Source organism: Trichoderma citrinoviride, assembly GCF_003025115.1.
Source record: "Trichoderma citrinoviride strain TUCIM 6016 unplaced genomic scaffold BBK36scaffold_10, whole genome shotgun sequence".
Lineage (NCBI taxonomy): Eukaryota > Fungi > Ascomycota > Sordariomycetes > Hypocreales > Hypocreaceae > Trichoderma > Trichoderma citrinoviride.
In genome coordinates, this window is record NW_020194718.1 from 329,089 (window position 1) to 353,196 (window position 24,108).

General features: G+C 54.8%; 8 protein-coding genes and 1 non-coding gene across 9 annotated transcripts; 4 read left to right on the forward strand and 5 right to left on the reverse strand.

Moving 5' to 3' along the window:
* Positions 1 to 753: 753 nt before the first annotated feature.
* BBK36DRAFT_1123286 (hypothetical protein) lies at positions 754 to 1,587 on the forward strand (the record flags this gene model as incomplete). The annotated part of the gene is made up of 1 exon (XM_024891036.1): positions 754 to 1,587. The coding sequence occupies one exon, from the start codon at positions 754 to 756 to the stop codon at positions 1,585 to 1,587; it is 834 nt and encodes a 277-aa protein (XP_024747926.1).
* A 161-nt stretch (positions 1,588 to 1,748) lies between these two features.
* BBK36DRAFT_1160771 (S-adenosyl-L-methionine-dependent methyltransferase) lies at positions 1,749 to 3,635 on the reverse strand (the record flags this gene model as incomplete). Its single annotated transcript, XM_024894320.1, has 3 exons — positions 1,749 to 2,159; positions 2,224 to 2,527; positions 2,593 to 3,635. The coding sequence occupies 3 exons, from the start codon at positions 3,633 to 3,635 to the stop codon at positions 1,749 to 1,751; spliced, it is 1,758 nt and encodes a 585-aa protein (XP_024747927.1).
* A 1,014-nt stretch (positions 3,636 to 4,649) lies between these two features.
* On the reverse strand, positions 4,650 to 7,081 carry BBK36DRAFT_1123526 (hypothetical protein; the record flags this gene model as incomplete). The annotated part of the gene is made up of 2 exons (XM_024891063.1): positions 4,650 to 6,435; positions 6,729 to 7,081. The coding sequence occupies 2 exons, from the start codon at positions 7,079 to 7,081 to the stop codon at positions 4,650 to 4,652; spliced, it is 2,139 nt and encodes a 712-aa protein (XP_024747928.1).
* A 4,956-nt stretch (positions 7,082 to 12,037) lies between these two features.
* On the reverse strand, positions 12,038 to 12,838 carry BBK36DRAFT_1170299 (hypothetical protein; the record flags this gene model as incomplete). The annotated part of the gene is made up of 3 exons (XM_024895426.1): positions 12,038 to 12,055; positions 12,097 to 12,304; positions 12,420 to 12,838. 3 exons carry the CDS (start codon positions 12,836 to 12,838, stop codon positions 12,038 to 12,040), a joined length of 645 nt encoding a protein of 214 aa, XP_024747929.1.
* Positions 12,839 to 13,194: 356 nt separating this feature from the next.
* BBK36DRAFT_t119 lies at positions 13,195 to 13,288 on the forward strand. The gene has a single exon. It is a non-coding gene; the product is annotated as a tRNA-Phe (tRNA).
* A 147-nt stretch (positions 13,289 to 13,435) lies between these two features.
* BBK36DRAFT_1135859 (zincin) lies at positions 13,436 to 15,897 on the reverse strand. The gene is made up of 3 exons (XM_024892784.1): positions 14,966 to 15,897; positions 13,793 to 14,898; positions 13,436 to 13,732 (listed from the first exon to the last, which is right to left on the reverse strand). Exons 1-3 carry the CDS (start codon positions 15,695 to 15,697, stop codon positions 13,459 to 13,461), a joined length of 2,112 nt encoding a protein of 703 aa, XP_024747930.1. The 5' UTR covers positions 15,698 to 15,897; the 3' UTR covers positions 13,436 to 13,458.
* Positions 15,898 to 16,603: 706 nt separating this feature from the next.
* BBK36DRAFT_1135860 (myosin regulatory light chain cdc4) lies at positions 16,604 to 17,532 on the reverse strand. Its single transcript, XM_024892785.1, is given in 5 exon segments — positions 16,604 to 16,769; positions 16,782 to 16,820; positions 16,903 to 17,136; positions 17,235 to 17,422; positions 17,456 to 17,532. 3 exon segments carry the CDS (start codon positions 17,413 to 17,415, stop codon positions 16,792 to 16,794), a joined length of 444 nt encoding a protein of 147 aa, XP_024747931.1. The 5' UTR covers positions 17,416 to 17,422; positions 17,456 to 17,532; the 3' UTR covers positions 16,604 to 16,769; positions 16,782 to 16,791.
* Positions 17,533 to 18,610: 1,078 nt separating this feature from the next.
* On the forward strand, positions 18,611 to 19,134 carry BBK36DRAFT_1176826 (NAD(P)-binding protein; the record flags this gene model as incomplete). Its single annotated transcript, XM_024896030.1, has 2 exons — positions 18,611 to 18,710; positions 18,767 to 19,134. 2 exons carry the CDS (start codon positions 18,611 to 18,613, stop codon positions 19,132 to 19,134), a joined length of 468 nt encoding a protein of 155 aa, XP_024747932.1.
* A 1,050-nt stretch (positions 19,135 to 20,184) lies between these two features.
* On the forward strand, positions 20,185 to 23,061 carry BBK36DRAFT_1123145 (hypothetical protein; the record flags this gene model as incomplete). Its single annotated transcript, XM_024891019.1, has 4 exons — positions 20,185 to 20,328; positions 20,400 to 20,693; positions 20,753 to 20,862; positions 20,916 to 23,061. 4 exons carry the CDS (start codon positions 20,185 to 20,187, stop codon positions 23,059 to 23,061), a joined length of 2,694 nt encoding a protein of 897 aa, XP_024747933.1.
* Between the last annotated feature and the right edge of the window lie 1,047 nt (positions 23,062 to 24,108).

The following is a 24,108-nucleotide window of genomic DNA, read 5'->3' on the forward strand; positions in this document are numbered from 1 at the left end:
ACCTCTTGCTCCAATCCTATCAACACGATTACATACCTGCAATCCAAGGCATTGGGTCCTCGTTGGCGTCATGTCTCTTCCTGAATATGGGATACACGAAGGAATCGCATCCACGCCCATGCAACGTACCCTACAGGTATATACCCCCAATTCTACGAGGCATCGTGTAAGTCGTGAATCCTGTTAGTCCTCAAGCCACTTCCCCCACTCTCCCCGACTTGCACTTCCTCCAGAAAGGCAATTCCGCCCACGTCTACAGATTTGAGGTGCATTAACCTTACATACGAGCATACCTATAGAAACACTCCTCTCCTCCACTAGTCGTTATAACGCCGGCCAATTGCCCTCTTCCAATAGTTCATCAAGACGCCTTGATGTCACCAGCCCCTTCATGTTGATATCCCGGACACCGGCCCGGTGCCTGTGCTGCCGCTTCCGGGGCAATAGGATTCATGTCGTCAAGTATTCCGGTCCGTGAGCAAAAGAGTCACATGTTGACTCAACTTGCGAAGGGACCGGCATACATACTCTAACATTTGAACTTATAAAAGACCAGGTCAACGATCACTGCTCTACCCCATCCATCCAAACTTCTTCAAGTCAAAACACAGCCCAGATAGGCAGTCCCATCTTCAAGCAAGCCCCATCTTCTCGACTTACACAAAAATCCTCACCCCATCAACTCAACTTCCCTTCAGCCCCCCCCAAACCTCCACACGCAAACACACTTCTCTCATCAAACTGTCCATCAAAATGGGCCGCCACACCCTCGAATACCCCAAATCAAAAACCAACACCGTCCGCCGCAAAGCCGACCGCGCAACCTACGCCCTCTCGGCAATCCACTCCCTCATCAACGCCTCCCACTTCCTCGACGTCGCCTTCAACCCCCCGGACGACTCCCCCTTCCCCACCATCCTCCCCATGATCGGCCACATGGGCTCCTTTGACCGTCCCAGCGCGGATCTCGGCGACCCCCTCGACCTCTACCTCCACGGCTACGTCTCCTCCCGCATGATGAACCTCGCCCGCTCCTCTGCCTCCTCCTCTCAAGGTGGTGATGATGAGGAGGAAAAGCAAGGCCAAGGCCAACAACAACAGCAAGGCCTCCCCGTCTGCATAGCCGCATCCCACGTCGACGCCCTCATCCTCGCCACCTCCCCCTTCAACCACTCCTACAACTACCGCTCCGCCACCCTCTTCGGCCACGCCACCCTCGTCACCGACGACGCCGAGAAGCTCTACGCCATGGAGCTCATCACCAACGGCATCGTCCCCGGCCGCTGGGCCGCCTCCCGCCAGCCGCCCACGCCCGCCGAGATGCAGAGCACCAGCATCCTCAGGGTCGCCGTCGCCTCCGGCAGCGCAAAGTTCCGCGACGGCGGCGTGCGCGACGACAGGCACGACTTGGAGGACGACGAGGCCCAGGGCAGGGTCTGGACGGGCGTCTTGCCTGTGTTTACGCGGATCGGGGAGCCGATTCCTACGGGCTACAGTAAGGTCGAGACGCCGGCGGATGTCAAGGATTTTGTGAGGGAGTATAATAGGGAGAATGAGGAGTATGTTTTTGCGGCTGCGAAGAAATAGATTGTTGGCGGGCCAAACTTCAGATGCGCTTCTTGGGTGGTTCGGATGTCTATGGTACACGAAGAAGGTTCAGAATATGAGATGGTTAAAGGACAAGTATACATCAAGAAAAGTAGAACGGCTTTCATATAAACCGTATCAGGATGAAAATGCCCCCTCTTCTACCAATTCTCCCAGAAACGAGCCGGAAGCGCCGTCCTCATAACCGCCCAATGTCCAGCCGCATTCGCCTGCTGCCCTTCGCTAGCCTTGTCCGTCCCGTTCCTGTACAGGACGCTGCCCTCTTCGTCCTTGCCTATGGCGAACAAGTCCCGGGGCGAGATCTCATGCTGAGGAGTCAGGAAGCTCTGTCGAGACGGGCTGTTCAGGTAATCCCCCGGTACCGGGTCGCGGAAGGTGAGTTTATCGACCTTGCGGCAGAAGATGATCAGGTTGGTGAAATCCGTGCCCGTCTCGGCAACGGCCCTCTTGTCTGGAGGGTTCTCCCTGAACAGGCGGCAAGTCGGAAAGTTTTTCATAATCGTCCGGACAATCGTCTTTGACGTAGGCAGCATCAAATCGCCCGCGTAGTTCTACCATTCAGATTAGCACGACTCATATACAGCGATAAGGATGGAAGCAAAAGGGGGGACGCACAATGGCAATGACTCCATCTGGCTTCAGCAGAGTGTAAAGGTTGTTCAGGAACTCATAGGTAAACAAGGCCACAGGCTCTACGCCTCCAGTGAAGACGTCATGAACAATATAGTCGTAGACTTCCTTGGTCTCGTTGGCGGCCTTGTTAGCGTACTTGACCGCGTCCTCGATGACAGGAGGGCGATTCTCCCTGAGCTGAAAGTACTTTTGAGCAAAGTCGTACACAGCTGGGTCAATCTCCACAACAGTAGTCTCAATCCCATGAGACACAAGTGCGGACGGCATCGTGCCAATACCAAGGCCACTAAATTGATTGCACATGATAAGCCTCGTAGTATGATAAAGGGGGAAATGCAAGAAGCAACTTACATGACCAGCGCCTTGGCCTTTGAATCCGCCACCGGCCTCTCCCTCTCAACCAAGCGAATGGCCTCCAGATTCACAAAGACGGCGTAGATAGGCTCCGTCACTTGATTCCCACGCCACTCCACCCAATCTCCCCCCAGCAAGCTGTGGTCAGCCCGCATAACGCGCATCTTGGTCTGCGTGTTCTCAGCCACCGAGATGTACCCCGTCACCGACTCCCGCCGGTCCAGCAGCAGCCAGTGATCCGCCGCCATGGTGGTATTCAACAGTGCCGTGGCCGCCGGCGTAGCCACGTGAGGGTTGAACATGGCCGTGTGCACCAGCGCCGGGATCGCGAGGGCGAGCCATTTGGAGGGCGCAAACACCGCGTAGGACCCAGCAAGCAGAATCTCCAGGCCCATCCGCGTGTACCAAAACACCGTCCCGACGTGCTTCTGCAGGAGCTTCTCCGCAACGTGCTCGACCAGCTTAAACGTCCCCCAAGATCCAATCCCAGGAACCGCATCTCCCAGCCCCTTGGGCAACGAACTCAGATCCACATCCTCTAAGTTGTCCGCCACGCAAGAAGCCGTCAGAATCGCCAGCGGAACCAACGTCACCCCCTCCGTCACAAGCGGCCCGTAGCTCGGCCCCAGCGCCTGGCTGAACCGATACAGGAAGCACTGCATCACGGGCACGTACAGCGCCACCAGCGGCAGCAGCTTCGCCGTCTTCACGGGCAGCAGCTGCCTCAGCGCGAGGTTCCCCGCCCAGCCGACGAAGCACCCGGCCATGAGCGCCCTGGAGTGCCACGCCGCCGCCGGGACGGACCCGTAGACGGGCGACAGCGCCAGCTGCGAGGCGTTGGAGTACACGCCCAGCAGGGTCAGCAGCACCGCCGTCTTGACGTAGAGCGTCGCCTGGCCGAGCAGGCGGTTGGCCCGCGTGTCGCTCTTCGCCTTGGCCGCGAGGTCCTTGAGCTCCCGCTCGAACCGCTCGGGAGTGAATCCCAGAGACGAGTCTGCGGCATCGTCTTTGGCTGGCTTTGCTTGTTTCTGGCGCGCCATGGCGTCTGTTGGCCCGGCTATCAATGAAGCAAGACCTGGGATGAATTCAAGAGCGGAGTGAGGGCAAGGCTAGAAAGAACGGAGAAGAAAAGCAAAGCAAGGGGATAAAAGAGGGATTATGCCACGAAAACGGCTTCAAATGACCTGCATCTGAAGTGAATGATTCAACATCAGCCGGTAAATTGGCCGAGGAATGAGGACACGGAGGGTTACGTTTCAACTCTCAATTGAAGCAGCCCAGAGCATCCTGCGCTGTGGCGGTGCATCTCACAGAGGTCCTGCAATTGTGGCGCATAATTCTCCCAATTGGGAAACCCGTTTGCCAGGGGTCTTGGGACATCGCAAGAGAAATCTCCGGGGATGCTGGGGGAGCATCTTGAGCTTAATTATACCTTATGTGCTTCCTCGATATGCCATTGCCCTAGTATAGTCGTGCCAATTTACGAATAGGGTAATATGTGTGAAGACAGGCACATGGCCAACTCATCAGTCAGACGGCGCAAATGGCATCAACCGTCACGTCATCTCCATCAAGGCGAGCACGCCATATTCGCATGAAATTGAAAGAAAATTGTCATCTTTGCTGGACTGCCACTCTCCTAACAATCTCGTTCATCCAATTGCTTCGTTATGTCTTTGCAAAATACCATCCCGTCACCTCCCTTTAAACGCCTGTGTGGAACACGTTCGAATCCCCGCTGGCCTCCGAGCGGGTATCTGCTCTACCACCTCCTACCATGACATGCTTCCGGAACGAACAGAAAAAGAGGAATCATAAAGAAGAGGAACAAAAATAAGTACAGACAGGAGAAGAAAACAAAACCATCAAGCGTAAAGTCATCAAACTCCTCTATCTTGCTAGTGGAATGGGGCGAAAGCAATACTAATACTCATACCAGAAGTGCCGACACACCACTGTTGCCGAAATCATTCATTCGCTTCCAACTCACATATTCAAGGCTGAGAGTAACAAAGGGGGAGGAACGGAGAAAGCAGAATGTGCGGCGTCTGCTTTCACATGGGCGTCGCGTAATCGTCATCTTCCATGCCTTCGTCGCTGCTCTCCGATTCGCTGCGAGGGCTCTGGGCATTGCTGACGTCCGTGCTGGGCAAGTTGCTGAAGCTGCCCAAGATGTTGACTCCGCCGGAATAGGAGCTGGGCATGGACATTGCGGAAAAGTCTGCCATGCTACCGTTGCGACTCATCGACGGCTTCTCCGGGAGCTGCTTCAAAAGGCCCGTCGAGATGTCGAGCATGGTCATGGCAAACTCCGTCAGGCCTTTGCTCTGGCCCGGCTTGGAGCTGACCGACAGTGTCCACCGATATTCGCCCAGTCGCCGTCTATACCACTCCGCCTCTTCTCGACCCGGCGATGTCGCCCAGAGCAAAGATCCAAACGTTCCAATGAGGGCAAAGTTGGTCTTTGAGGCAAAGTACCAGAAAGATTGGATGTGGTTCGGCATCAGTCGGTTGACAAAGTCCATGGCCGAGATCAGGCGAGCCTTGGCGGCGCTGCGGCAGATGTGCTGCACATACGAGTCCACTGACGACGTGTTGGATGCCAACGATCGGATGATGCGCCTGTGGAGGGTGATTTCCGTTGCAAAGTATCCCAGGTGCAGGTAGCCGACGCACGACAGCCTCGACGACATTCTGCTCGCCGAGTACGAGTCCAGTCGAATGTTGGCGGGCAGTCCTGCGTACCAATCCTTGAGCCTGAGCTGGATGGGCTTCGCCAGCGACAAGACCAGCTGCGTCCCTCCGGAGCCAGCGTTGGAGACGGTCTGCATGGCCTGCAGAGTATAGAATGTGTCGAGAATCACGGAGAGAATTTCGGACAGCTGCACAAACCGTGTGAATACGAGACGGCCCTTTTCTATGTCTTGACGCTCCTCCTGATCGTTCTCGTCCCATTCAACGTCGGGAAAGTCGTTGGCACGCAACGGTCGGACGGCCCAGTTGGAGGGGAAAATATGAGACGGCCTCCCGTGGACGAGGGCACCCCATTTGTCTTGCATGTATAGAGCCCACGCCAAGCGCCTTCGCAGCCCCTTTTCCCACGGCGGAATCTTCCATCCCGAGCAGTCCAGGTGGAGGCCGAGCTCTTGAGCAATGGCAACCAGCTGGGCCGTCGGAGCCCACTGGTCGCCTTCGGGTCGCTGAGACAGCAGCAGCCCAGCCTGGACGGTCGACAGCTTCGGTCGGTACATGGCGTCTTCGAGAGTGCTACGGACGAGTCTTTCCAGCGCGCGCACGTCGGGGCGAGGCAGCTTGGATAGCTCATCGTGGTGATCCCACCAGTTGATGGCGAGGATGTAGACGGCGGCGAGGATGGGCGGCGAGAATTCGCGATAGGACCGCTCATACTTTTCCATGAAGACGGTTTTCTGGATGATCGGCATGCCCGGATGGACAACGCGGAAATACAGGTCGATGAGCTTGCGGCCGTTCGGGGCGACGATGGCCTCGATGGCGTCGAGATCCTCCACTACATGGTCGTATCCGGGCGTATTCTGGTCCGGAAGCATGAGAAAGGTGTCCGTGTCGCTGACCTTGCGGAGGGTGCCGCGGGCCAAAAGGCTCTCGTCATGCGTGTCAAAGGGCGAGAGATTGATGAGAGAGGGTTCGAAATCCGTCGTGGGGCCGATATACTGGCTGTACCGGTCTTCCTGGAGACCTAGTGTCCGCTTGAGCATGGTGGGGCCGCCGACATTGGCCATGTCTTCCAAGAATGAGCTGCTGGCGGCGGTGCTGGAGAGGCTCGAGTTGTTGTTTCTGCGGCTGGCAATACCGGGGGAGCTAGAACGCCAATCATGTGTCAGATGGCTGTGCAGCGTGGGACGTTTGTTTGGCTGCGAGGGACAGGATAAGGCAGGAGATCATGTGGTGGAACGAGTCGAAGCGAGACGGTCCTACACCAGGGGCCAGAGAGGGGGGAAGAAGAGAAGCAGAATAAGATGGGTAACGGGGCGAGGCGAGACGAGGCAAAGGCTGAGCAAAACAAGACGAAACAACGCAATGCAAGGCAGGCAAGACAAGGCAAGACAAGGCAAGAAGGCGAGCTCAACGGAAAATACAACGGCAATACTGACCCTCTCTTGACACTCTCATCGGCAGAATCCCCGTTAAGCTTCCTCTTACGGGTCTGAGGGCTCGGGGCCACTAGCGAGCACTCGGTGCCGTTGAGCTGACAGGGCATGCAGCCATCGTCATCCTCGGCCACGGTACACCTGGTGCCAGAGAAGCGACAGGCCTGGCAAGGGGGAGCGGGAGCCCCAGTGAAGGAGCCCGAGTCGACGGACCCCCTGCCATGCAGGCTCCCAGGGCCTATCTCGAACCTGTGGGAGCTGTTCTGACGGCGTGGGAGTGGGAGTGGCTCCGGCCGAGGAGGCTTGGGAGCAATGGCGATTGGTGCCGTGCGCTGGATAGGAGCGTCATGGGCCATGGCTGGGCCAGTCAAGACGGGTATCAGCTCGTGCGTATGCGCGTTAGTCTGTAGCAAGGTGGTATCCAGTAGAATCCAGCTAATGTACTCCGCGATATGTACGTGGTATTAGGTGCTGCGTATAGGTAAGTTGAATGCTGCAGATAAGTGAGGTGCTGGAGATACGAGGCCACTCCAAGAGAGATAGAGATGGAGGCGTCTGCTGGCAGCTAGTCCCCAGTAGTGCTTCTCAGAGATAGCAACAAGCAGTATCAAGTAAGCAACAACCCGCAACAGCGTCTGTCACAAGCAGCCCTGGACGTGGTGTGGTGAGAGGGGCGGGGGGTAAGAGAGGAGGCTTGCGGGAAGGCTACTCGAGGCGACGGTCCCCAGACTCTGGGAGTGATGCTATTCGCCGCCCCAGGCTGGAACGAGGCTCCCCACGCCTGGCAAGACTCGGGTATGACGCAACCAGTTGCGCAGATTCAAACGAGCCTCGAGTGCTGGCCGAGAAATCGAAACGGACGAGCGTCTGTCGACTCGCCCGATAACGGAAACGGCGGAGAGATAAGCAAACGACCAGGCAAAAGCGCAACTGTTGCAGCACTGGGTGGCCAGGCCAACTGTCTTGAGATCGGCCCTGGTTGCTTTTTTTTGTGGGTGTCCGTGATAAGGTTGCTGGAAAAGGGCGTGGCGCTACTGTTTAGTCCGAAGCAGATAAGGAGCACGAGCAGGACTGGTCGACGACCCGGTCGCTGGTCTCCGCCAAGGACGGCCGGTTGCGAGCAGCAGCTGGTTGGGGAGGGGGATAAGAAGGACGGCTGAAGTGGTGAGATACGCGTTTCTTCTGGGGGAGGATCTTCAGGTGATGATGGTGGCCAGGATGAGGTACGCTTTGGTTATCGGCGTCATTTGAACCGGGGGCGAGGGCCGCCTGTCGAGTATAAAGCTGGCGAGGTCACCACTGGTTCTTTGCGCTGCCTTGTTGGTGTCGCCTTCATCAACTTGAGACTGCTAGGAGCTTCTTCTGACGAAGGACATCGGACCAGTTTTGGGCGGCACAGATACGCAAGACGCGGCGGTATCAGCAGATGCCGTAGCTATGTGCGAAGGATATGACAGATGATGAACGGCCGGAGCAGCAGCAGCAGCTGAACGGGCAAGGCCGGAGACGAGGCGAGATGCAGGAGGTCGGATAGCCACGCAGCAGCCTCTTTCGTCTTTCTTCTATTCTCGGTTCGTCACTCTCTCCGTCGCGTCTCTGGCTTCCGGAAATGGCCGACGATTAGTAGCTGCAGACAGCAATCCGGGGTTGCTATTGCTTTGAAGAAGTCAAAACGAGGCAAGAAAGAGGAAGAGAGAGAGAGAGAGAGAGGGCAAAGGCGTCGAGATGAGTTCCAGACTGGACTGGACAGTGACAATGACATGTGCTTCCCCAGACCAGGGCTACCCTTTTTACCGGAACGGACCCAGTGTGCATGGATTGTCACACAAGCGATGGCACGCCTTTGGGCCGGTCCCTCGCCGATGCTAGTGACGAGTCCGGCTTGAGCCAACCCAGCCGCGGCGGTTTGTAAAAATGGCGTTTGCTTGGCGATCTCGGGCAGCCTCGCGATGACTAGGAGGTGAAGGGTCCTGGTTGCTTACGATTTGGCGGGTACGGAGTAATCCTTGACGAAATGGTACCGGCTGAACAGGGAGGTACGCATGTATCAAGTCTGAACGTTGTCGTGATGCTTGGGTTGAGAGAATTGAGGTGTTGAGATGAGTTGGTCGAACCATCTCAGGATTGCGGTCTAGCCTCAGTTATCAGCTGCACCAAGCCGGCACAGTAAGACATCGGAAAAGGGACCTGAACCATCAGTATCGGCTCGATGGTCTATCACGTACAAAATACGCGGTCCGTCGCCGCGAATTGCGCCGATGAGCGGGTCACCATTACTCAACGTCCTACTACGGCTACATGTACCTCTCTAGTAGTATCTTAGATCGGGCTGGACAGGATTGGACGAAGCTGATGGATCCCGTCCATCAAAGTGTGGGATACAGACTCAGACGTTGGCATGATTACAGGCACGACGTCGAGTATTTTGTACGTACTGGAAATGCTCGACAGGAGTCCCAGTGGCACAGCTGCACCCTCGGTGCTTGCTAGGCGCGCTTGGCAGGTGAGGTAAAGGTGATGCTCAACAGCAACAACGCAATGCTCACAGCGCTGCTCCATCCGTCTTCTTTTGCCTACCTACACTACAGAGCCACCATGGGAGCCGAGTCTGCGAGGCAAGGGAATTGAAGAGACGGAGATAGTGATACTCTGTATACTAGTAGATATTGTACTGGTCTCTGACTCAATCAAGCACGGCAAATGTCTCGGTGGCTTTTCGTGCGTGTTTCCGAACACCTGGTTTCAGGTCTGGTCTCTCGCGCTTCTCCCCGAAGGCTAGTGCTTGCGACGGAGTACTGGTAATAGGCAGCATCATTGATCCCCAAGAACACCAAGAGGTCAATGGGGGAACGACTACGGAGGCAATGGGCCCATTCATGCATGCTTCATGAGAGGGAGTAACCAGAAACACGCAGGCAGCCGCGATGCCTTTGACAAAGCGCAGCCGAGGAGCCACTTGTGATGCGACTTGTCTCCCTGTACGAGAGCAGCATGCGTGCTCGTACGCGTGAGAGATGAGATGTGACGCAGCGCAGCGATGGCTGTAGTAACGAGTATGAATGATGCAGCTGCTTTTGTTCATCACTCTCGACTTGAAGTTGAGCATCGATGCACCGTATTCCGTGCGAATCATCTCACCAGTCCTCGGCAGGCAGTGCCTAAATTCCCCCTACCAATTACAGCACAGTCAAATCAGGGTCCTTGCATTTGATTTGATCCCATCTCCGTCAAGCACGCAGGTGTGGGGGGAGTAGTACATAGTACATACTACTAACGGGCGCAGGCCCTGCGAGGCAGATGCGTTGCCGGCGCCGTTTCTGCTGCTAGTACTCCGTAGTAGTAGTTGAATCGGGCCTTGCAGCCGTTGCCTTATCGGTGACGGATCGAAATTATCAACCGCAAGAGATAAAGCCGACACATCAGCGCGCTTGGCGGGTAATACCGTCCATGCTGTATGTGCAGTCCACGGGAGAGTCGCGCTAGGAGATGGATGTACGTCACCATCTTGGGGCTCTCCACCGACAGCTGGAGATCAGATTCGGACGGCATCGAGCCAATTCCGTTGGTCTCTTGGGTGCCTGGACTGGTGCTTGAGCTTGAACGTTTCTTATTGAGACGTCACTGTGGAGGGAACTGCCTGTACTGTACGAGACGCTATGGATCTGATGCTGTTGACCGGCTGTCTCGTGATATCTCATTGCTGCGATCAAACACCAGACCCCAAGGCACCTTGACAAGCATTCACACAAAGCACTCCGCATCTGGTCAGCATAAATAAGCAGTTACTACAACATCACTTGATTGGCTCCGCCAGCAACAGACATACAACTCCCGTCCCCTTCAAACTAGTCCCCTCCTATTACCAAATCGAAAACCATCCTCCCGCAGGCCTGGAATACCTCTCACGTAATGGCCATCGAGTTCTCCCCAAAGCTGGCATGTCACCGAAAAGCCCCCCTTTCCCATTGCACACTTCGGCAATCCCCTGTCCCTTGTCAATGCACGAGTGACTGCGGCGCATCTTTGATTCAGCCTCATTGGTGCTTTTCAGGCAACATCTCTGGTGCCGTGCAGCTCTCCTCGGCGCCGAGTTCCTGAACTGTAACAAGCCGCAACTTTTCTCATCGTCGATACGCCGAGGCGCGCAGCCGAGCAACGCGATCATCAAACGTACTACTTGTGGTACTCGATCCCAGTCTTTGGAAAAGCCGGCCAAGTTACTCCGTACTGCTGCCCATTTGCCCCCATCTTCTTCCTCGTCGTTATCATGCAAAGCAAGACGGAAAACGAGACGAAAATAGTTCGGATCATCGCCACGGGGACCCCCCTTGACCACGGAACACACACGTGCCCCCCACACATCATGTAAACTGCACGCGAGTCTGATACCGGACATGTACAATAGTATTTGTTTCGAGACTCGACCGATATTTGAGGCCTTTTCTGGCTCTGGGGATATCCGAAAGAGCGCGCCACCCGTCGTATAGAACGCGTAAACGCCTAGTTCGTGGCGGACAGTCCGAGCAGTTTGCATTTATGCGGTAGATAATCGCAACTGAGCCGCGCGCCGATTCTTCGTCCGGCCCCGTCAAACGGATCCCGATCTTCGGTCTCTTCGAAAGCCCGCTATTACAAACACAGAAAGTCAGGTTAACGTAGCAACAAACTGCCTTGTTTTATAGCAACGGTTTCAAGGCCGATCCAATCAACAGCATCTCAAAGTTCCCTCCGGGATAAAGACCCAGATCGCCACCACGCAAGGCGCCGTCAACCGCTCAAGTCGGACCCGGTGGACGTCATGGGATGTAAAGTGCTGGTAGACGGTAAATGCGCGATCTAGGAAACGGCCCGCGGTCCAGTTCATGATGAGATGATACTATACTACGTAGCGAGATTTCTTTCTCCTCCGTCTCGGCTTTTGGCACACACAAAGTCCGTCCGTTGATGAAGCCGCCATCCAATTAGTTTCTGGACAACCTAGACGAAGTTTAGCTGTCATCGATAAATACCACTTCCATGTACATACCCCGTGGAGAAAATGAGATTGATAACAGGTTGACAAAACATCTCAATCAGGCTATATGCCACGTGCATGTGGAGATTCATTTCCTCCATGGTGCCAACATTCGAGATGTTGTCTTCAACTTCAGCCCCCTCGGCTCTGTTAAGATCGATGTCATGGAGTGATCAGTATCAAATGTCGTTCATCAATGGGTTCGTCTAAACTCCGTGTAAACCACAAAACACTCTAATCAAAGCAAACCACTCCATATTATACATCCATCTCAACTTCATCTTCAGTTTCCCCTCCCCTACCCTATCACAACCCCCTTCCTCCTCCATCCCCCCCATTCCCCGGCGGCATCCAAACCATACACCTCTCCTCATAAAACTCCGTGGGCTCACTCGCACCCCTCGCCGGCAACATCATCGACAACTCATCCCTCACCTCAAACCCCATCTTCTCGTAGAACCCAATGGCATTCATCGTAGCCTCCAGCACGACAGGCAGCCCTTCTGCAGCAGCGAGGTCCTGCACTTTTCTGAGGAGCAGCGATGCGGCTCCGCGTCCGGCGAAGCTTGGATCTGTACAGAGATATGTTGGGTCTTGGATTCCAGTGTTAGCATCTGCGATCAGTAACAGCAGCATAAAGGAGCAACAACATCAACACCAGAGGTGGAAAAAGATAAAACTCACGATAATAAGCAGCCCCCTTCCCCAAAACCCCATCCCTAACCCTCCCCGTCAACTCCGCATAAGGATCCAAATACTCTGCCCTCGCAACCTCCGGCCACTCCTCTTCACCCCCGTCCTTCTTCGTTTCCTCGTCATCATGCCCAGCAGCAGCAGCAGCAGGCCGATGAACAAGCCACTTCACAAAACTCACAACCCTCCCCTCCTCCTCCTCCCTCGCAACCAAAACCCCCTTATTTTCATCACCATCAGCCAGATGCCCAACCGTGTCCCTCGCCAGCCACCCGTGGAAAAAGCGCAACCCCTCCGGGCTCGGAAACTGCGCGTGCGTGAGGAGGTTCTCGTCCATGGCGCGGAGGTGCACCGTTGAGATCGCGGGGGCGTCTGCCTCCGACGGAACGCAGATGATGAATGCCATACTCTGTAGTGTGAGTTCTCTCTCCAATGTGCTCATTCAAACTACTCATCGGACGCCAAAAGCACACTCAGCCTCACAAGATTCTGGACACCCGCCTCAAAACCGTCCAAAAGTCCTACAAAGCTCAAATCCTACCTTATACTAACTACAATGCCATATGTACTCACGTTCCACCCAATTTGTCAAAGCTGCACGTGCTTCTCCCTCCCCGAATTCGAAGCCTTCCCCACCTCTCAAAATCCCCACCATCTCACCATGTAACCCCCACGCTTCGTTTTCGAGCCCTCTTCCGCACACAAAATTTCGTCTAGGCTGTATAATATGGAAAACGGCGCCGATTCGTCAACAATTGCAATGCGACCTTAGCTCAGCTGGGAGAGCGTCAGACTGAAGTTCCAACTTCAATCACCTGATATCTGAAGGTCGTGTGTTCGATCCACACAGGTCGCATTTTTTGGCTCTTTTTGCTCCCCTTGGATGAGCCATGATGAAGGATGAGTGAATAGCATAGTAACTACCAAAAGTAGCCTTCATTCAGTCCCCCGGAATGTATACATGCAATGCTTTCTTTTTGACTGTAACTGCTGATGCTCGTTGCCTTGGCCGTAAACTGCCAACCCTTATTTCGTAGCAATACCCAGTTCCTCGTAAAATGCCTCCGTGCTGGGCTCTCTGCCCAAAAACTCCTTCAAAAACTCCATCTCCTCAATACTGCCGCCACGCTCCAGCACGGTGTGGCGGTATCGTCGACCTTCCTTGCCGTCCATGGGGTTCTTCTTGAAGAAGGAATGGAACATGTCCAGGGAGAAGACCTCCGAGTAGAGGTAGCCATAGTAACCGGCGTCATAACCGCCGAGGAAGTGGCCAATGTTGGCATATCGATTGCCCCATTCACTATCACGCGTTAGTATACAGTCAACCCGAAGAAACAGGACAAAGTCAGGGGCGTCATACATTGTTTCGCCGGCATCCTCCGGGCCCTTGATGCCAGAAATATCGTGGCGAAGCTGGTTCCATAGCTTGCCGTAGTTGGTATTCTTGGCCTCCTCGTGGGTCTTGGGCGAGTGAACGGTCATGTCAAAAGTACCGATGACGAGCTGAGCCAGCGCGCCAATGGCCGAGTTGAGATGCTTGGTTTTCACCAGCTTGTCCACGAGCTCATCGGGAATCTGCTCACCCGTCTCCCAGTGCTTCGACAGCGACTTGAGAACACTCGGCGTCCAGCACCAGTTCTCAAGCATCTGGGAGGGTGCTTCGACGAAATCAGCCACCGTCGCAGTGCCATGGGTATAGCTGTAGCGAGTTCGGCCGGCAAGGTCATGGATGCCATGGCCAAGCTCGTGAAAGAAGGTGACGACTTCGTGGTGCTTGAGCAGCGACGGCTTGGTCGCGGTCGGCTTGCTGAAGTTGCACACCAACGAAGTTGATGGGTAGCTTCTCTTCCCGTCGACGGTGAGGAAACCCGGCTCGATGCCAAAGTTGGCGTAGTGTCCATACTTGTTATCTCTGGGAAAGAGGTCAAGATAGAGGTAGCCGCAGAATTCGCCCCCCTTGGCTGGTTCATCCCAGACACTGTAGACGATCACGTCCTCGTGCCAGGAAATGTCTTCGGCCTTGCCAGTTGGGCTCAGCCGTGCTCGATCCTCCGGGCCGAGCTCGACGAAGACGAAGCCAAAGATCTCCTCAAAGATCTTGAGCATGCCGGCGAAGGTTGGCTCTGCCGGGAAATACTGCGAGATTGCAACCTCATCTACGCTGTACTCCTTCTCTTTCATGATCCTGGAGTAGTAGGAAGTATCCCACATGTAAAAGTTGCCGTCAAAGGGAATGCCGCGCTCTTCGTAGTCCCGCTTCTTGTATTCCGTGAGAGCCTTGACTTCCTTCTCGCCGCCAGGAGCCAGGCGCTTCCTCAGATCGCTCAGGAACTCGTTGACGCGCGCTGGCGACTTGGCCATCTTCTCCTCAATCCGGACGCTGGCGTGGTTCTCATAGCCCAAAAGTCGAGCAGCTTCATCTCGCAGGACCATGATTTCCTTGAAGATCTCAACATTGTTGTTTGACTTTATGCCGTGTCAGTTCTTTACTCTCGGCAGCAAGTTGGATGGGGAAGTAGGAGCTTGGGCTTACCTTGTTGGCATCCGCAATCATGTACCTACGCCTCGTCTCCTCGTGGATAGCATACTTGACCAGAGGGGTGAAGTGGTTGTACTTAAAGGTCACCTTGACCTTTCCTTCGTTCTCGCCGGTCCCCTTCTCGAGCGTTTCAACGTCAATGTCGTCCTTGGGCACACCCTCGAGCTCCTGGGGGGTGAACCAGACTCCGCCCTTCTCCTCGTTGAGGTTCTTCTTGCCCTGGATGCAGAGCTGGCTAAGGCGTTTCTGGATCTCCTTGAAGCGGTCTCTCTTGTCACCTGGGGGAAGAAGCAAACCGTTGCGGATATACTTCTGGCGTTCCTTCTCCAGGATGTGGAGCGACTCTTTGTCCAGGTTCTGGGACTCGCGCGTCTCGTACGCAGCGTTGACCAGCTTGAACACATCCTCCCGCATCTTAGCCTCAATGTAGAAGTCGTTCAAAAGCTCTTCGGCCTTGGTGGAGGCTTCGCGGAGCGAGTCGTTCGTCGACACATGCTGATAAAAGGTCAGAATGTTCTGGGGGCCCGAAGACTCGTTGCCGTCGATGAGGATGGGCTTGAGGGTGTTTTCGAAAGTGGCCTTCTCGGGCGTCACGCTGGCAACGACATCGTCCAGAACCTTCTTGCTCTGCTCAGCGCTCTTCTTCGCATCGGCGAGGATGGACTCGGCCGTGCCGGTAAACACGGGCGGCTTCTGCGGCGGGGTTCGAAACTGCTCGGGAGCCATGCTGCTGGTGGTCAAGAGGCGGCGGTATGGCGAAAGACGGGTGGTTGCTTGCAGCCGTACGTGACTCGCGAGAGAGTTGAGGCGCAGAAGAGCTCGTTGGGAAGCCAGCGTGGCGGCGAGGAGGAGCACGAGGAGGGAGAGGAGGAGGAGAAGGAGGGGCCTGAGGCGTAAGGCACGAGGGAGCTCCAGCTCGATGGCGGATCGGCGGGCAGTTGCTCACGGGGAATCTGTCCTAACTTGGCCCGCTTGGGATGCAGGACGTACGACAGCGTGGTGTTGCTTCGGCCTACCAGAAGAGAGGAAATTGAGTGCTGGTGAGGGGTAGGTTGAGTGATGGCCAGAGATGATTGAGTAAGACGCGGCAGGACGCGGCTCACGGTAGATGCTTGAACGGATGGTGACAGCTTATTAAGAGGCTACGCTGAGTAGGTACCTAACAGCAAAAACACCACAGCTTCAATCTCTTGACATCAACAACTACTTGTAGATAATGGAGGCGTTTGGGACGACAATTCGCTACAACGATCGATATTTGGCTTCATTGCCTGTGGGCAGCAACACATGTCCATAGGTAGCTACCTTAAGCTCCGATGTCATCGTGGCGGCCCCATCCGGCAGGTGGTGAGCTGCTAAAGCCAACGGCATCGCGGGGTTGCTCCGCCACATCAAACAGGAGAGAAGGTCACCTGCAGCCATGCAGACAGTCGGGAAATTGCAAATAATGTGTGGTTGCAACGAAATTGACCATTTCAGTAGGCGACCTTTGTGGCTTCAGAGATACTACCTCGTACATCTTCTAGCCGCCACAGCCGCTGAAGGATGGTCAAGTCAGTGCTCAGTCGACATGAGGATCAAGTATCAAGAGGGTCGCTTGGCCAACTCGCGGTGCGCTCCGAGCACCGATGCTATTCATATACCTAAACCATGGCAACATGATATGTCCACAGCCATCCATAACAAAAATCAAAGTTATCGTCAATCCCAGAGCGTGCCCAATTCACTGCCATAAACAAAACAAACACATAGCAACGCCATCATCCCATTCGCAGACGCAAGAAGATGCCACCGGCCTGATTCTTCGCTCGAACAACTTCTTAGTTGGCGAGGATCGTTCGGACAAGGTCTAAGGAGCCGACAAGCGCACGGTCAGTAAGCGGAAAGAGAATGAGAACTGCGAGGCAAATAAAGGGCGGAAGCTTGCATACCCGTGTAGTTGATCTGGCCAGAGCTGGTGTCCACAGCCTTGAGCAGCTCGTCGACCTCCTCCTCCGTCATCTTCTCGCCCAGGTTGGTCAGGATGTACTTGAGCTGGCCAACGCCGATAAAGCCCGTCATATCCTTATCAAACACCTGGAAGCCACGGCAATATTCCTCAGGCTCGCCAGGGTCGCGGAACCCGCCCGGTCGGTTCAGGATGCGCTGGAACGTCTCGAAGTCAACTGTGCAGGAGAGGCGCCCAAAGTTGTCAGCAGAACTGCGCATCACGTCTCCAGGCCATCCCTTGCACAACGGAGGCAGCGTGAAAGAAAGAACCTACATTCACTTCCAAGGCCCTTTTCCAGCTCCTGGATCTCGGCCAGCGTGGGGTTCTGGCCGCAGGCTCGCAGCAGATCGCCGAGCGAGTCGATGGCGCAGCGGCCGTTGCCGCGCTTGTCGAACAGGGCAAATGCCTCCTTGTAGTTGGTCGAGGCCTGGGAGTCGAACTGATTAGAAGCCATTTTCCCCCTGTGTTTTCTTCTTTATCTCGGTGTGCGGAGGTTCGTCTGGAGCGCAAGCCTGTCGCAAGCGATCGGATGGGCGTAGATTCTTTCTTTCGCAACGGAAGTGGAAATCGAACAGAAAAACAAGGCAGTCCTGTTTTCGGGATATTTGTCTCTCCCAGTTGCGCGCCAAACGGGAAGCAACAGCTGCTGGGCGAATCATGTGCGGCGCCACGCTCCAGAACGACTTCGCACTGGTTTTGTTTACATCGGAGCGGCGCTGGGGCAACTCACCATTGTGATTGGTAGAAAGGGCTATAGTGCTTCTGTGTGAGAGGATGTGAGATTCCTGTCGCAGAGTCGAGTTCAAAGTCGCAAAATGTCGGCAACGGCTGTCTCTCAGACAAACAAATGATGCAAGGTCGAAATTGACAACAAGAGGCCTGCGTCTCCTGAACATTGATGCCCCACTGACTCCCCCTGCCTGTTCTGACGGGGCAACGAGTCAACACTCGGCATCCGTGGCAGCCAATCGACCTGGCGCTTGTTGGAGGCGGTCTGTATAACTCAGACACTAAGGTACAGATGTGGCATAAGGGATCAATAGTAGTCCGTGGGAGTTTTATGCCATGCATGAGCATCGTCGCTAGGACACGTCAAAGGCGTCTTCTTACTGGCTTACATCCTATTCCTCTTTGCTGGGCCTACAGTATTCTGCATGGGAAATACGGTGGCACGGTCGTAATACTCGACCAAAGTGTGTTCAATGTGTTGGCCGTCCTGTGATAAGGAAGTAAACAAAAGCAGGTATGCTATTACCTCGGCGGCCTACCCTGGATTTTGCGATTTTACCTCGAAAGCCGCAGCGGTCAATTCCAAATCAACAACTCCCCAAAATTGTCCCCCCGTATTGACGAGATAACGACGTCTCATTCACTGGCCGTTTATATGCCATCCACTGGTCGATACCACCATACGCCATCTTCAATACTTGAGATGGGCGTGTTCCGATAATCTACCGATGAGGACTTCTCGTGGACAATCACGTCAGCTGGGCGATGCTTTAGTACATGTACTTGTATCACCCGCTGGATTATTGTCTTCATGAAAAGATACCTAGGCTTCTCAATATACAAGAAAATATCTCTTATTCTCCCTTGATCACCAGAAAACATCTCTTATTCTCCCTTGATCACCAGAAAACACGGAAACCATGGCTGCAGTCACAGAGGCCACCGCTAAGCGGTTCTTCTCATCTCCCCTCTTCGCGGTTGTGGGAGCAAGCTCCAACCCCGCCAAGTTTGGCCACAAAGGTTCATCCTCTCGTAGACCCCAACATCAAGATAATCCTCTGACCTGAGCAATACAGTTCACGCCTGGTATCTGAACCACAACCTACCCGTCACCCCCATCAATCCAGCTTCTCCAACTGTCAACGTGAATGGGGAGGATCACCCCACGTTGCCGGACGTCAAGTCACTGCCGAAGCCAACGGAGACGTCCGTGTCCATCATCACGCACCCCGCCATCACCATCAACGTCCTCAAGGAGGCCAAGAGCGTCGGCATCCCTGCGATCTGGCTGCAGCCCGGCACTTTTGACGACGACGTTATCAAGTTTGCGCTGGCAGACGGCACTTTCGAAACCGTCGTCTACGGGGAGGGGGGCAGGGGCTCAGAGGGCTGGTGTGTCCTTGTTGATGGCGAAAAAGCATTGAAGGACGCTGGAAAGCTGTAGTCGTAACCGCCCGGATACGCTTAGTTCAACATAGACCCCATTACTGGATTTGCTTTGCTGCAACAGACGGTTTCACCCATCTACTGGAGTTGGTGCCTTTGCTTCACGAAGTACATAGTGTACAGCAGGAACATGAGAGTTGGGTAAAGTATAAAGATGACCGCGTAGCTGGCTCTACTGCAGTGCTATTCGGGTGGGACGGCGTAACAAAGTAATTTGTGTCATTGAGTTACAGATCGATATAGAGAAAAAGCTACGAGACCAACGCAGAAGAAGAAGAATGTGGTTCATACCAGGCCTTCAGTCTCTCAAAGGTCCAAACCAGATACAGAATGCCAAGTCCCACTCAGGGGGCTGTCCTTTGTCTTGTTCAACCTCGTGTTACCGATGCCCCGGCTCACCAACACGTCTCCGAGACACGATACCAACATGCGCACTGTTGCTGACTGCTTGGATCGTGGCACTGTGAGACTCTGGGCAACGAATTGAAGATTGTCTCAATCAGATCCAATCATCTGGAGTCACTCGATCAACGAATGTGATGTTGGGCCATCGATATGTATCCGACCCCCAACTGTGGCGCTTCCAGGGGCCTCTAATAGGGAGCCAAGCGCTGTAAGTTCAGTGGCTGACGCTGCGCCCCACTCGCAAAGCGAAAGTAAACAAACGCGCTCGCCCACGTCAGGATGCAGACTCGAGCTGTCAAACAAACAATCAACCCTGTACCCAGCTGCTGTTTAATATTGATGCTGCTTCTACGCTCTCACGACACGATTCTCGACTGACTCCCTTGGATTTTGATGTACGGCAGCTGTCTTCTATAGCAACCGACTACGAGCACTGTCTCGACCAAGCTCTGCAACCCGCCGATACAACAAGCCCAGTTGATGCTTCCTCATACGCTGTGATTGCGTCTCTGAATCAACATTTGGTCAAGAGCTTTGCCTCGCACCTGCAGTGCCCCTTGTCTACGCCATCTTCACACACAAGCGACACAGACATCGAGCACCGACTGCAATTCGCCAGCCTGGGCTGGAGGCGATCCTCAACATGGCCTCAGAATTCGATCAGTATTTTACCTACGAAGCCCGCCTGGCCTCCTTTCAGAAGACCACCAAGAAGCGCGGCTCAACCACTGGCGGCCGAGCAGCCAAGGCGCTCAACTGGCCCCATAAGCAGATTTCCATCACAAGCGTATGCGCCCCCTTCTCTCCGAACCGCCCCTTTCCGCTACGTATGGGGGGAGATACTGACGCATTGTACAGCTTGCCAAAGCCGGATTCGTATTCAGGCCGAGTCCCGAAAGCCCCGACAACACCGTTTGCTTTCTATGCGAAAAGGGATTGGACGGATGGGAGGCGGGCGATGACCCAATCTACGAACACGTGAAACATGCTCCCCATTGCGGCTGGGCGATTGTTGCTGCCATCGAGGCAGACATTGGAGACTACGGCCGAGAGGATCCCAACGACCCCGACATGATCGATGCTCGTAGGGCAACCTTTGCGAACCGATGGCCTCACGAGAACAAGAAGGGTTGGAAGTGCAAGACGAAGCAGGTTTGTTGCCGTTTTAACGGACAAGGCCATGTCGGAAGCTCTTGCTGACGTTCTCATAGCTGGTAGAAGCTGGCTGGAAGTACACCCCGACCAAGGAGTCGGACGATATGGCGACGTGTACATACTGCCAATTGGCACTTGATGGATGGGAGCAAGGCGACAAACCTCTGTGAGACTTGCACTTGCCGCTAAAGCATGGACCGTTATCTAACTGTCATCCAGAGACGAACATTACAACCGGTCTCCCGACTGTCCGTTTTTCGCTCTGGTCAGCCAGTATAGGGCGCTGGGAAAGGGTTCTGGCCGTCCACGATCAGCGCGCAACTCGGCTTCATCTATCCAGTCATACGGCACAGCCCCTGCCGACGTTTCGAATGCCAGTGACCTGAGCGCGGGTCTCGAGGAAAGTGTCAACACAACTGCGTCTTCGGCATCGCAGCTCGGGACGAAGAAGGCCAGAGCAAAGAAAGGAGCAGCGGCAAAGGCGGGCAGGAAGAAGCTCAAGAAAGATGAACAGTCTGAAGCGCTTGATCAGGACAGCCAAGTGGAGGAACCACGACCACCCAAGGTCAGACGAGGCAAGAAGAGGCCAAGCGACGCGGTGGGGGAATTGGAAACGAGCTCAGGGGAGGGACCCCTTTCGAAGAAGCGATCGGCGCAAGCTCTTGGGCACGATACGATTGATGACCTTGCTTCTCACGACGACGACTCTGAGATGACCGACGTGTCCAGAGCATCCTACAGCACGAATTCAGCGCCATCGGGAGCAAAGGCAGGCCGCAAGATTGCCTCGAAGTTGAAGTCGCATGCCTCCATGGCGTCTCTACGGGCTCCTGGCAGGTTTCCGGACGATGACGAAATTGAACGCCAGCTCGAGGAGGACCTGGAACACCAGGTGACGGACGAGGAGGAGACTACCCATGATGCTAACTCGGGGCGGAAAAAGGCAGAGGCAAAGGCTGGAACAGACTCGGAGAGCGATGCCATTCGACCGGCAAAGCCAAGGTCGCCCGAGTATGCAATGTTTGATCCAGTGGCCGAGCCTAGCGCAGACGAGATCGACGATGAGCTCAAGACCTTGCAGGCTGAAATGCGGGTTGAGGAACCACTTCCAGTACCGAAGAAAGGTCGCAAAGCTGGTGTACGAAAGGGAGCAAAGCAGGCAAAGGCTCAGAATGCCAACCAGGGATCACTCCCTCGAGAGACTGAATCTGAGTTTCCAGAGTCACAGCAAGAGGATGAGCTGGCATCAGCTGATGTTAGTGAAAGCAGCACAGGAAGCGTTTTGAGAAAAGCGGCGCCCGCTGCGCCTGGTAAACGGGGCCGTGGCCGTCCAAAGGCCTCGCTCGCGTCGCAAGACGAGTCTCTCGACACGGAAGCTACTGAGTCGTCGCAACAGTCGCTCAAGCGAGGGCCCGGCCGCCCTGCCAGAGTGTCATTGGCGTCCCTACTGTCCGCTGAGCTTGAAGGCGCCAATCCGGCCGAACCCCCTGCCAAGAGAGGCCGCGGCCGTCCTTCGAATGCCTCGTTGCTCTCCTTGGAGTTGACCGGGGCGGATGAGGAAGCTGAAGCTGCCCCTGCGCCGGCCGCAAAGCGCAGGGGACGACCGTCCAAAACTACTGCTCCGCCGCTGCTCCCTCGCCCATTCGAGGCTGCCGAGAAGACCAAAGAAGGTGGTGCAGCTGGGAAACGTGGACGCGGACGGCCGGCTAAGAAGCCAGTCGAAACGAGGCCCGCAGAGCCAGTTGAGACGGAAACCGAGGAGGATTTTGTCGAAGCTCGCGACCTGCCGGAAGTGCCTGTTCGATTACCCAAGCAGTCGCCAGTGCGAGCCATATTTTCACCCAAGGGAAAGGGATCCCTAGTGCCCTTGCCAGATACTCCGTCCAAGCTGTCTCCTGCCCCTTCAGCCAGACAGCCTGTGTTGTCGCCTTCACAATCTCCTCAGTCATCGGACGCAGAGAATCAACCACCCGCCTCTCGCGCCCTCAGGGGGAGTACCGCAAAACGATTGGTGTTGGCTCCTGTGGCAACTACCCCAGCCCCCGGATCACCCTCGAAGCGTAACGTTATGGCCGGGCTTCGAAGCACGACGCCATGGGCTGCGGCGAGTCTCGAGGCCATTTTCGAGTCGCCCTTGGGCAGCCCGGGCAAGGAGAACGACGTGGATCGCTTCTTGACGCGAGGCAACGAGCTGACCAGTCCGGAGAGGCAGATGACTGTGGAGGAATGGATCTACTTTAACGCGGCGGAGGCGGAGAAGAAGCTCAAGTTCGAATGCGAGTCTCTGGTGAACCGGTTCGAGATGGAGGGCACAAGAGCCATCAAAGTCTTGGAGGGCTTGGAGGTGGTGGAATCAGCGAGCTAGCGGATGTTCGAGTCAATGTGTGATGCGTTGTACATGATGGCGCATGGTACTGGAATTCATGGAGGAGTTTTGCTCTTTTGATTTGGCAGATGGATACATGGTGGAAACAGGCATGCTATGGCGACTGAGTCTTGATTTTGCTTTTGGGCTGGAATTGGGCGTTGAAAAGGGTATTGGCATTGAAGTGGTGATGGAGGTGGCTACAATAAGACGGCATCGGATTGGTGGTGGACTTTTTACAATGAGACGGCATTTGCAAGCTGAGTGATGCGACTCTTGTGAATGACTTGTGATGTGTTGGAGGATGTTGTACATCAATGGGGGGGTGCTTGTTTCATGCCTCTTGTTTAGTTTCAATGCATGGGCTGATGGAACAAGTTGATCATGCCAATGAAGCTGCTTGACACGGATCGACCGAGGAAGTAGACTAAACTAATTCCTTCTGGTACACTACATATGCATAGTACGCTGAATAGCAGCTCTCCGGAGAGGGCGAGCATGAAGGTGGGAACAGAAACAGGTCGCTGCAACTAGTTGGGGGTACCACCACCCTCCCCTTTTCTTATAAGATTTGCCTTTTTTTTCAACGGGGAGTGAAAAAGCTTGCTGAAATCCATCACACATGAATGTCTGTGCGTTACACATTTGCTAGGCCTGTGTCAACGGGGGGGGGGGGGCTGAGAAATGAGGGTTACGGTATATGTACCGTATGTATAAGGGTGTGTGTTCGGAATATTACTGGTAGTAGCAGTTTCACGGGATTTTCTGGGATGATGGGGGCTGGAATGCCGTGGGACGTTTTGGCAGGAATGGGATGCAATAGGTCAGACTCTTTCGGGAGTTGTGGTGGTATAAACTGCTTATGCCTTCCTCTTTGAGGGCGATCGTCCGGTTTTCGTGGGTTTTGAGGAGCTATATATACATGATATATATATATATATATATATGAAAAAAGGCCGAGGTTAAGGTGGCCTTGACGTGAAGCCGTGATGATCAATCTCACTTGCCAATCGACCACCAACAGCAGCATACACCAAAACATCCTAC